This window comes from Rhipicephalus microplus, chromosome X (assembly GCF_043290135.1).
Source record: "Rhipicephalus microplus isolate Deutch F79 chromosome X, USDA_Rmic, whole genome shotgun sequence".
NCBI classification, from domain to species: Eukaryota; Metazoa; Arthropoda; class Arachnida; order Ixodida; family Ixodidae; genus Rhipicephalus; species Rhipicephalus microplus.
Window position 1 is genome coordinate 67,552,543 of NC_134710.1, and position 12,147 is coordinate 67,564,689.

A 12,147-nucleotide genomic window follows, 5' to 3' on the forward strand; every position below is an offset into this window, starting at 1 on the left:
CCTTCTCCCATACTTTATCTCCTTTACTAAGGCTTGAATCGATTTATTATCCAAATTTCTCAACAGCCGATTTGTAACTTTGTTAGAACCTGGGCAGACCTACCGTTAGGGCTATGGAGCACTTCCCTGATCTTGGCTTCCGTGAACGTGGCATCTAGCTCTGGGGAAGGCACACCCTCATACCGGTGGCGTACAAAAGTTGGGCTTTGGCTAATTGGAAGGTACTTGTTGGCTAGTGTCCGAAGTAGGGAGGCTTTTGAGATGTCTGCCATTTTTTCCTTATTAAAGGGGTGATGCCATCATATTTCGAGGCTAAAACAAGCCTCTTGTGGGTTTCCTCTGTATGCTAGGACACTCCGCATTAACGGTTGGACACAGAAAACGTTTAGAATATATTTTAAATTACCTCCAAAGTGTACCTAAATGCTCATTCTCCCGAGCGAAGCCCATCGTAGCTCTCTAGGAAGGTCAACGAAAGTTGCATTGACGTCACATCAGATTTGTATTGAGTGTAGGCTGCGCAGGTTCCCCTTCAGGGGGAAAAAAGGCTCATGGCAGCCCACCTCTTCCCTATTATGTCAAAGTATGGGCCTAACTTTGCGCCCCCTTCCTATTTTGTCAATGTGTGGGGCTGTGTTTGCACAATCCTCTTCGTAGGTGACTATGGGAGTGGCCGCCCCCTTACCCCCATTCCGTGCGCACGCCTATTGTAGTGAGGGAACTGACCTCCGCCACGTACATACTGGCAAAGCATTGCGGCTGCTGCATGTTTGTTTTGCAGATGCTTGTATGGCACGTGTGTGTCAGAAATCCAGCGAGAGCAGACGATAATCAGCACGACGTAGGTCACAGCCTTGTGTGGCCACGTGACCAAGCTACACAGCTACGTCACAGCCCAATTCTGTGCCCAGAAACTAAAACCGAAAAGGATCCACATAAAAAAGGCGATATTAATTTATTTAGCATGCCTAAATTACTTTTGGTGCATGTATCATGCTTCCTGGAGCTATAAGAAATGCTTGCAGCAAAGAATGCGCAAGCCACAAAAATGGTGGCACTACCCCTTTAGTAAGTTAGTCGATGTCTAGTTTGTGATTGCCACATGATTGGCTATTGTCTTGGAGGTGTTTGAAGAGGGTTCATTTGCCTCCTTTGCGCATTGTTCCATCCGCAGCCGAGCAGGCATCCCTCCACTGCTGCTTATGAAGTTCAGAGCAGTGCTCCACAATGTGCTGATTAAGCTTGGCCATCTTTTTCCGTAGCCTGCGGTTTAGGCTTTGTTTTTTCCATCTGTTATAAGGGAGCGTTTGGTGTCTAGGAGGTGTGTTAACCTTGCATTCATCCCCAGGGCATCGAATTCAGTGATTATTTCCTTCGTGACCTTCTCGACATCCTTCTGGATTTGTACACAATGTTCACCTAAAGTCTCGTGCACTGACTTATCCTTAGTTCTGATTTGCCTAAAAAGGTCCCAGTCTGTGTATTTATAGGTTCTCAGTGGTGGTGCTCTTATCTTCATTCTGAGTTCTATGATGTTGGTATCGCTTCCCAAGTTTTCCTGTAAGTTGGACCACTTCACCACCGCATTTCTAGTGAAGCTGAGATCAGGCATTGTGTCTCTGGCGACCGAGTTTCTGATCTTCGTGGTAAAACGCGGGCCAGAGATAAGCGTCAGGTTTCACCCCTTTCTTTGTCCTCGTTACATAACCTCAAGCTGAGGGGGGAGCGGTGAAATCTCCAGCCACTATTAAAAGGTGCGATTTTGCAGCTGCTGCAACCCTATTAAGGAGTGAGTGGATGGTATGTTTATTAGCCGAAGGAGGGCTGTACAGGTTAAACACAAATAAGTTACCTCAAATTTTGCCATTGGGAATGATTTCAATTAATTGTGCCTCGAGGCCACATCTCTTATCCGAGTCGCAAATTTTCACGTCATGCTGCTCAAAGGAGAGATGATTTAGACTCCAACCAAAAAATTTTTGGCGAGCCGAACTGAAGCGAGCCGGACTGGAGAAGGAGCTTGTTACTCGAGTCGTGGCACATACAGAGGACAGCCCATAACATCAACCGCTCTCTCAGAACCCTTCCCCCAGTGTATACACATGGACTGCGCTCCACGGCAAAAACGAGCGAGAGAGAGGGTCATCATCCACCCCGCGAGTGCTTTGAAGACGCCGCTGCTACGTATCCTCCGCAGTCACCCCTGAGTAAGGAACCAAGTCGGTTTCAAAACGTCGGGTTTCTTCAAATTTTTTGGTTGGAGTCTAAATCATCTCTCGGTTTCATACCCAACCAGACAAACTTCTGTCGAATGTTTACATTCTTGCTCAAAGGAGGTATCTTTTCTGACCAAAGTGGTGATACCTCTGCCATTTGCCATTTCCCCGTTTCTGGCCAAACGTACGGTAGCCCGAGTGTACAACATTCTCGCTAAGAGTTTCCTGCAAGAGCAGAATGTGCGGCTTTTATGTTTGGGCTTTGATGAGCTGCAGTAGAGCAGCTTTACGAAACTTCATGCAATTCCACTTATGTTTCCGATGTGGCCCGCCATTTTGAGTTTTATTTAATGAGCATAGCCTGCAACGAATTTGTGTTGTCCAAATCCTGCTGCACTATCTTGCCTTTTGGTATTGTACCAGTGTTGGTTTTGCTAAAGTCAATCATTTTCATTTTAGATTCGAGGATTCCCACTCGATGTGTCACGCGGGAGACGCTCCCGTCGATAGCCCCGCCACGGTGGTCAAGTGGCTAAGGTACTCGGCTGCTGACCCGCAGGTCGCGGGATCAAATCCCGGCTGTGGTGGCTGCATTTCCGATGGAGGCGGAAATGTTGTAGGCCCGTGTACTCAGATTTGGGTGCACGTTAAAGAACCCCAGGTGGTCAAAATTTCCGGAGTCCTCCACTACGGCGTCTCTCATAATCAAATGGTGGTTTTGGGACGTTAAACCCCACAAATCAATCAATCACGCTCCCGTCGATACGCTTGATTGTGCTAGATGGATTGGCTAAGGCTTCTCTTACATGTTTGAAAGATTCCTTAATCGCCCCTAAAGACGTTAGTACATTTTGCTCAGGGACCTGAGCGGGAGACGTGTCACTTTGCATTGCCCCACTTTGCTCGTTTGCAGGGGCATGGGGGGAAAAACGGCTTTGCGCCTATGCGACCCTCCTGCGTGAATTGGCATGGGTGTGGTGACTTCACGGGTTTCACATGATTTACGAAAGAGCTCGAACTCGGGCCTCAGCGTTTGTAATGCCTCTTTTAGCTCTTCGTTTTCTTTTTTAAGCATAAAAATCTCTGACTGTGTGGCGCACGACGTACGGCACCTGGAAGCACTTTCTGAACTTGCGGTCCACCGTGGGGTACGGGTCGCCACAGATGGCACATGTAAGATCCCATTGATGATCCGGTGATGGTGACTGCACACCGCATCCGCAGCATTTCTTTTGGTCTTCACCTCTTGGCCAAACCTTAGATCTGTGACCCAGATCATAGCACATGTCCACTTGCCTGCGGTACAAGGAACAGGGGTATCGAACCCCATCACATAGGACATGCTGGTGGACCTTTTTTTCATCAAACAATGCAATCACTGTTTGCGTCTTTTTGATTCTTCGAATCCCTGGCGCGTCGGGGTTCCTCTGGGTGACGATCATCTGTGTTAGTTCTTCTTCGCTGAGATTTGCATTGATTCCGTGGATCACTCCTTTACGTGTGCTGTCCGACGCAGCCACGTAAGCCGCTAACCCTACGACAGTTCTGCACATAGTTATCTCCTGGACTCTGGTGTAGGTGTGCATTCGTCTCGAACAGCATGGTAACGATGAAAATGTCTTAGAACGGGGTCGTGCATGGTGTCTCGTTGAACACCTGCTCCGCTGCTAGGGAAGCCACTTTAGCGAGCGAGCACTTGAAGATGAGAAGATCTGTCTTCTTGACATGCATCTGACCTCGTGGCGGGAGAATGGTCTTAAAGTGATCCCAGGGAAGGTTTGGAATCCTGGAAGCTTGCACAATGTGTCTCAACACGTTCTGTGAGGCGGCAGTGTGGGAGCCATCTTTACCGCTTCCGGTCACTGACGTGGGCGCATTAGCGGTACAGGCCACCCGCTCGGCAAGTTTCTTCTTCTTGCTGGCGACTGTGATCCAGTCTGGGCACTTTGCTTCTTCCTAATTGATGTCCGTGCCATCTACAATTGACCCACTGGGGTTGGAGGCTATTCTCTAGCTTGACAATGCATTAAGCAGCGTTGTGGCGCACTTGCAGAGCCCGGGAAACGCGTCGACGTGCTAGGCGTCTCCGCAAAAAGTCTTGGGGGGAAGTCCCGAAATTTCACCCACCGATAAGAGTTAGGTATCCACTGGTTCAACGCAACCAATGGTGTCAAATGATGCACAGTTCTTACTAGTTGAAGCAAAAAGTTTGAGTGAAAACGCTCGTGCAAACAGGACCCAACGTGTTCACACATCTGTACTGGACCAACGCCCCCTGGCTCTCCACCTCTTGAAAATAAAAATTTTTTTTTTACAGTGGCTGACATTCTTCGATCAGGTGCAAGATGAAATGCTCATTGTAGAAGTGTCCCCAGAACAACTTGGAGGCCTGCCGCCACCACTCTGGAAAAAGAAATATGGAACCTGAGCACCATATTATGGCTATTACAGGAACATTTTTTTAATGTAAATAGAAACCCATGTCGAGTAATTTTGTTTAAACATGCACATTGCTAGCCGGTTACAGTTCTCATGAGGTAAAAAATTGCTTGAATGTGGCATTTTATGAAGAAATCATTTAAAAGGGAAGAAAATGGCGATTATAAATTCCAATGTGTGTGTGTGCGCTACTCGGTATTGTGACACTTCCGATTGTTTGCCAAGGATGAAACGAAGATGCCTAGCATAGAATTAAAATCGTTGACTACAGTGTCCAGAGTAAGCGATTGCCATCAGAGTAAGTCAGTTCTGCCATACATACAAATATATATGTGGCGGGGAATTCACCACATTGCTAAATAAAAAATACACTGGCACTGATCAAAGATTTTAGCACTTTTGTCAGCTTTCTGTAAAACAGGCAAGTATTGTATGTTCTTTTGAAACTTATTATTGGGAGTGTCACAATTCAGATGGGCGGATACTGTCATGATGTGCTTTTTTTTTTAATGATGTTTCAAGAGCTTCTTTTGTGCTTGAAAGATGCCCCGCCGCGGTGGTCTAGTGGCTAAGGTACTCGGCTGCTGACCCGCAGGTCGCGGGATCGAATCCCGGCTGCGGCGGCTGCATTTCCGATGGAGGCGGAAATGTTGTAGGCCCGTGTGCTCAGATTTGGGTGCACGTTAAAGAACCCCAGGTGGTCAAAATTTCCGGAGCCCTCCACTACGGCGTCTCTCATAATCATATGGTGGTTTTGGGACGTTAAACCCCACATATCAATCAATGTGCTTGAAAGATAGAACATGTTTATGCAACATTTCCACATGATGTTCTTGAGATTGATTGATATGTGGGGTTTAACGTCCCAAAACCATTATACGATTATGAGAGACGCCAGTGGAGGGCTCCGAAAGTTTCGACCACCTGGGGTTCTTTAACATGCACCCAAATCTGAGCACACGGGCCTACATTTCCACCTCCATCGAAAATGCAGCCGCCGCAGCCGGGATTCAATCCCGTGACTTGAGATCCTTTGGAGTTTATAATGTAATATAATGTAATGGTATGCATAACTAAACGAACGGACAACCAGGAGGAAATTGTGAATTGTAGCAAGTGTTCTATGCACATTGGTCCAGGATTAGATGGACTATTGTATGTGTAATGAGGGGGATAGTGCATTAATTCTTGACAGGCAAAAAAACACTGCCAGTGTTTTAATGAAGGATGTTGCTCAAGTTTTATGATATTTCATGACTCCTACAGGTTTCTTGTTTATATAAAAGCGAAGCAAGTTGGTCCGTGCCTTGTTTATTTTTTAATAAGTTGTAGTAGATTATATAGGCATTTGTTATAAAAAAACTTTTTTTTGCTCTTGCTATGACATTTTTTAAGTGTTAAGAGTGCCCTGAAACACTTAGTCAACATGCTAAGAAAAGATAGCCCATCTGTAGAGGCTCCTGTGGACATGCAAACCATGTATATTGCACTGTATGTATGTAATAAAAAACTTACAACCTCGTCAAAAACGGCCTGTATTCACTTGCTATCTCTTTTACAGTGTCATTATTAGCTGCGCAGCAAGCAGAAGCTCTGGGGATTGGGTGATTTCTTAATCATGAGAACATTCCAATAAGAGTATTCCTGCAAAGTTTTAGCTGTATAATTGAGATATATACATGTTTGTGACCTTACAAAAAAGAATAGGCATGTATATAATCTTTGCTCATGTCCATACTGATGGCCATCAGCTAGGTGTTTTGTTCTCTTCTATGGTCGCATGGCGATTCTCGGCGTACAACATGTGTGCTTTTTCAAACACTAGGTGCCCGAGTTGGACACTTGTCTCGAACAGAGGTCGTTACAGTTGTTCTGGGAGGCTGGGGTGGGTTTCACAAGAGTGAGCATGCATTCCAACCCTGTTGTGCATATAGCAAACGTGCTCTGTCTCCACTCCACTCCATGGTGTAGATTCAATAGCTACAATGGGCAGCCACGAACCCTCCTGCTGTCTTCTTGGTAACTTACGTGCTCTGATTGGTATCCGTTGCTAAGGTACCTCCTTTTGTGTGCTAGCATGATGCAGTGCAAGTACCTGAGCATTTTTATAGAGCAGCTTTAGGTAGTAGGGCAATGGCTGACACAGCAAGTGAGAGAAGAAAATGGGGAAAAAATTGGCCCCGTATCTGCATGTTATCTGCAAATGTCGTCGAAAGACGATAGTCTTGCATATGGAGAGAGTGAACAAAACATTTATTTGATGTTCTGCGCAAGAAAATTAATAAATGGTATTCTGGAGGCGCTGCGTTAGAGTGCCTCGAGCATGCAGCGGAGGCAAATGAGTGCATCGAGGCACGTTAGACGCGAGCGCCATCTGCCAGTTACCTTCAAAAACGAGAAGGCATGCGCGCCTGCCAAGAAAGGTGCGTGCCATTCTCGGAAGCGATAAGGTGCACAACGCAGAGCGACGGCTAGGTGCCTCCACCGTGTCGTTTCAGCAAAGTGTTGGGTAACACTTGCCTTTTTGAGCACCGCGTTGCACTGTCAGCGCAGCGTGTTAAACACTACAGTCCTTAGAATTACTTGTGTGTGCCTTCTCTAGTACAAAGGCACACACACAAAACATCGACAACGTGTTATGGTACCTCAGATATGCGCAATGATTGCTTTTTAATTGACAATCACACAAGTATGAACGATAAATCTTGAGCAACAATGGTGGGTGCTGAAGATGGGGTCTGCCGTTTCAAGTACCCGTTGCCGTTAAGAGTGAACAAACAGACAAATGTACAGACAGACCAAAATTTTTGCGTCGAAGGTCCTGAAGAAAGACTATAATCTTTAAAAGCATACTTTCTTGTTCCCCTCATTGCTTGCTATATTGGCGGTTGTGCTACTAACTAAAAATTCAACGCTACCAACATGTCCATTTATCCACCCCTGTGAATCGTTTTTAAAGAGCATTACACATGCCTGAACTGGATGCAGAGGCCAGCACATTCCAAGGTGAAAATGTCCAAGGCAATGCACAGTGAGTGAGTAAAAACTTTATTGACATTGTCCAGCAGTATTTAGCGGGGTGGGGCCACAAGCACCCCAGCCTAGGTGACAGCCTCGAGTCCTTGGACACGGGCGGCTTCCTGGGCATGCCGGACTACCCACAGTTGATCGGCAAGGTCGCCGATCACTGTGGTGCCGTCTGGTCTGGTATCCCATCGCGCCGCGCGGTTCAAGAATGCCATGTCCACCCGGTTCATAGGGGACTGCTACACACTCCCACAGCATGTGCTGCAGCGTCGCTCTTGCTCCACATGCTTTACAGTCGTCGGATGTATAAATGTCGGGGTAACAGAGGCGCAGGATCACTGGGTTCGAGTACGTGTAAGTCTGCAATTTTCTCCAGGCAACCTCCTGTTTCTTGTTTAGTTTTTCATGTGGTGGTGGATATTTGCATCTGTTCGGTCTGTAGTGTTGGGTGATGTCTCTGAAAGTTGTCATGCGATACCCCCACTTCCACTCCAGCACTGTTCTCGATGTCTGCGAGACATCGGGGCTGCTGGCAGGCGCCACAGCTTGGTGTGCAAGGCCTCGAGTGGCGCCGTGGGCAGTCGCGTTGCCCGTGAGGGGAGGATCTGTGTGAGCGGGGGTCCATACGAGGAAACTCGTTTTTGTGGCAAATATTGCCTTCGTGAATTTTGAGAATGTGTGCTGCTTCGGGGTAGATCTGGCCGCTGGCGTAGTTGCGTAGGGCCACCTGAGAGTCTCCAATTATCACTTCGGCGTCCGCGTTAGCTATTGCAAGGGCTATCTCCGCTTCTTCGGCCACCTCCGTTTTTTTTTGTGCGTATTTAGCGCTTGCGATGCAAGTTCCTGCGTAATTCGTGATCGTTACGGCGAAACCACATTTGGCACTCGTAATGGGCCGCATCTACGTAAACAGTGTCTTTACTGTTGCCGAATTTCTTTTCCAGATCTTGCCCGCACCTGTTGCGCCGACCGATGTGATGAGTGGGATGCATATTCCTGGGCAACGGCAGAACGACGATGCGCTCACAAATATGTCTTGGTATTCCAGCCTTTTCGCCACGCTGGGTATGGTAGTTTATGCCCAGTCTCTCAAGGATGTGTTGGCTGGTTCTGGTTCTCGCCAAGCGTTCGTACTGGGCGATGTTGTGCGCTTCGATTAGTTCATCTAGGGTAATGTACAACCGCAGCTCGAGAAATTTTTTTGTGCTAGTATATATTGGTAAGCCTATTGCAAGTTTGTACGCCTTGCGTATGAGGCAGTCTAGCTTGGTTCGTTCAATTGCCTGCCACTTAAGGTAGGAGGCGACGTACGTTATGTGGCTCATTACGAAAGCATGCACGAAGCGGATGGTATTGCTTTCTTTTATTCCGCTATGGTGATTTGTTATTCATTGCAGTAACCAGAGCGTTCCATTGACAGCACCGTCTCTATGTATGGTTTCACCGATGTGGCCATTAGCCGACAGGTGCCAGCCCAGTACTCAAATGTTGTTAACTTGTGGGATGACGGTGCCATCCGATGTTTCTACTTTAATATCTCCGTCCGCATGCTCGCTGGAAGAATCGGCGTCCTTGGGTGTACGGCCCCTGCATGTGGGTTTGTAGAGAAGGAGCTCCGACTTAGCCGGGGAATATTCGAGGCCCATGTCGCGAAGGTAGTCCTGTACCATGTTGACCGCCTCCTGCAACGTTTGCTTGATATGTTCATTATTCTCCTCGGCAAACTAGAGGGTGATATTATCGGCGTATAAGCTGTGGTGGAGGCCTTCTATCTCAGCCAATTTTAGCGGTAACCCGACAAGGACGAGGTTAAAAAGCATGGGCAAAATTAGGGAGCCCTGCAGCGTGCCCGTGCAATCCATGTCTATATCTTGCGATTCTAGTTCGCCGATTACTAAGCGGGCCTGGCGACCTGTAAGGAAATCCCGCGCGTAGTGGTACGTTCTTTCGCCCAGTGCCAACCCTCGTGTGCTTTCAAGTATTGCAACGTGTTTAATGTTGACAAACACTTTCTTGAGGTCGAGCCCGAGTATTGCTTTTGTAGATCGTGTGGTATTGTCTACGATATCATATTTGAGTTGAAGCATAACGTCCTGCGTGGAAAGGTTACGACGGAACCCGAGCATCGTGTGCGGGAGCATGTTTCGGTCCTCGAGGTAGTTGGTAAGACGAGCGAGAACCACGTTTTCCATTACCTTACCAACGCAGGAAGTCAGCGATATCGGTCGAAGATTGTCAATCTCTACCCTTTTGCCCAGTTTTGGGATCATAATTATGCGCACAGTTTTCCACGAGCTCGGTATGGCGCCCGCTCTTCAGCACTCATTCATGTAAGCTGTCAATTTATCTATCGAGTCATCGTCCAAGTTATGCAGTGTTTTGTTTGTTATCCCCTCTGGGCCTGGTGCCGATTTCGTAATGAGCTTGTGCAGTACTGCCCTCACTTCTGCCACACCGAAGTCCTCTTCTAGCTCCGCGTTACTTTCACTATCCTGTCCGTATGCCGGGTGCGGGATGGGGCTTGAGGACGTGAAGTAACGGCTACGCACGTGATCCTAAAATTTCGCGGACATGCCTTCGTACTTGAGCAGTAACTTGCTTAGCTTATGTGCGTGCGCTGTTTTGGTCTCCTCCGGATCCAAGAGATGCCGAAGAAGATGCTACGTCTTGGTGAAGCCCAGCTGGTTCTCCATGCCGTTACACGTCTCCTCCCATTGTGCTTTGCATACTTGTAAGGCATGCTCTTCTATATATATCCCTTCTTAGCCGTGCAATGCGTCTGCATAGCGTTCTATTGTGGCGTTGTCGCTTCCACCTGTCTTGCAAGCTGCGTTTGGCTTCCCACATGTGTAGGAGTTTGCTGTCTATTACTTTTAGCTCTGCTTCCGGCGGAGCTTTCCGCGTTGCCCTTTTTACATAGCCCCTGAGCGTCGCGGTCCAGCACTCAATATCCTCGATAGCCACGTTTCTGCTCTTTCCGGGCTTTGCGAAATGTGTCCCAATCCACTAGCCTGTGATGCTTGCCCTTGGCGGCGTACCGATAAAGGTGGTGGTGAGGTCCAACGTCGACGTGGATTTCGATCACTGAGTGATCACTACCCAGGTCCCCCTGCTTATTTTACCATTATGCGCTAGCGACGCTCTTAATAAACGTGAGGTCGGGTGAAGTATACGCACATACGCTGTTGCCCCTGTGCGTAGGTGCAGAAGGGTCTGTTATAAGCTCAAGCCCCTCATTCTGCTCATCGTCCCAAAGGCGCTTACCCTTTGGTGTTTCGTATCTGTACCCCCAAGCCGCATGGGGCACGTTGAAGTCACCCGTGATGAGCAAGGCACCTTTCGCAGTAACGTGCTAAAACTATGTTTGGCTTTAAGTTGGCTATATACATTCAGTATAAACATGCCAGAGCCACGCCTTTTCGATGGAATGAGCTCTATGAGTACGTGTGGTATGCTAACGTTTGTAAGTTCGCGTTGTGCCACAATGAGGTTGCCCCGCACTAGCGTTGCAGCGACTGGCGATGCTCCTGCATTCACAGCCTCATCTATAGTTTTGTACCACGCCAGCTTGACCGGGTCATTCGTTTTCTGCAAAAGGATTACATCCGGTCGATCCCGGATTCATAGGAATTGTTGGGGATGTGCTCGTTTACTCCTGAAGTGCCTGAAATTCTAAATGTACTTGAAGGTGTTCAGAACATTTTTTTTTAAGAGGACATTTGTGAGGTAACCTAGTCCAGTAGTAAAGTCATTGTGTTATCTAGGAAGCTGTTTTAATGTCCCTTCAAGACGGGCTAGCCTTAATTTGGGGATCTGCACAAATTTGGTAATATAAATCAATTATGCAAGAAAGAAGCATGATTGCTATCTGGATGGTTGCTTATCGGGGTTGCGAATATTCGAAATTTCGAATATTTTTTTATATTGTTTGCTATTCAGTTCACATTAGAAGTTTATTTATGAAGACAAATAAAGTCGTCTGATTAAAAGTGGCCACCTCAGGTTTTCAACATGATGCACCCTATCACCATCCTGTTATTGCAGCAATGCTGCCTTTCAGGCTCTGTTATCGCTGCAAATGTATTGACTCAAGAAAACGTTTGTTTGAACATGGAGATGATAGATGAGGCAGAGGTGGGGGCAGTTAATGCTGTTTTGTACATAAAATTAGGTCAGAAATTCTTAAAAATCGACCCCAAAGATTTTAGCACCCAAAATTTCAGATTTCATTTTATTCTACCCCTCAGAACCAGAGGCATTGCAGAAGGGGAGTGGTAGCGGCACTTTGACACACAAAAAAGAGCAAGAAAAAGGAAACAAAAAATACAATAAAATAAAAAACGCATATGAAACAAAGGAGCAAAATGTGAACTTCTCGTGAGTTTAGAAAAAGCCTGAGTATATAATATTAGCTATAGAATTACGGAACCGTTCATGATGAAAAATGTTCACAACGTCCGCGAAA

The 12,147-nt window shown here is 47.0% G+C and overlaps 1 protein-coding gene across 2 annotated transcripts in view; it reads left to right on the plus strand.

Annotated features, from left to right (window-relative positions):
- The window catches only part of l(3)72Dn (UTP4 small subunit processome component l(3)72Dn), a 91,532-nt gene extending 86,673 nt beyond the window's left edge, over positions 1-4,859 (plus strand). For both annotated transcript variants that reach the window (XM_075877051.1, XM_037426946.2), the window contains one exon: positions 4,534-4,859. In XM_075877051.1, coding sequence (XP_075733166.1) covers positions 4,534-4,644 — 111 coding nt within the window. In that variant the 3' untranslated portion in view covers positions 4,645-4,859. The remainder of the gene's footprint in view (positions 1-4,533) is intronic.
- The last annotated feature ends 7,288 nt before the right edge of the window (positions 4,860-12,147 follow it).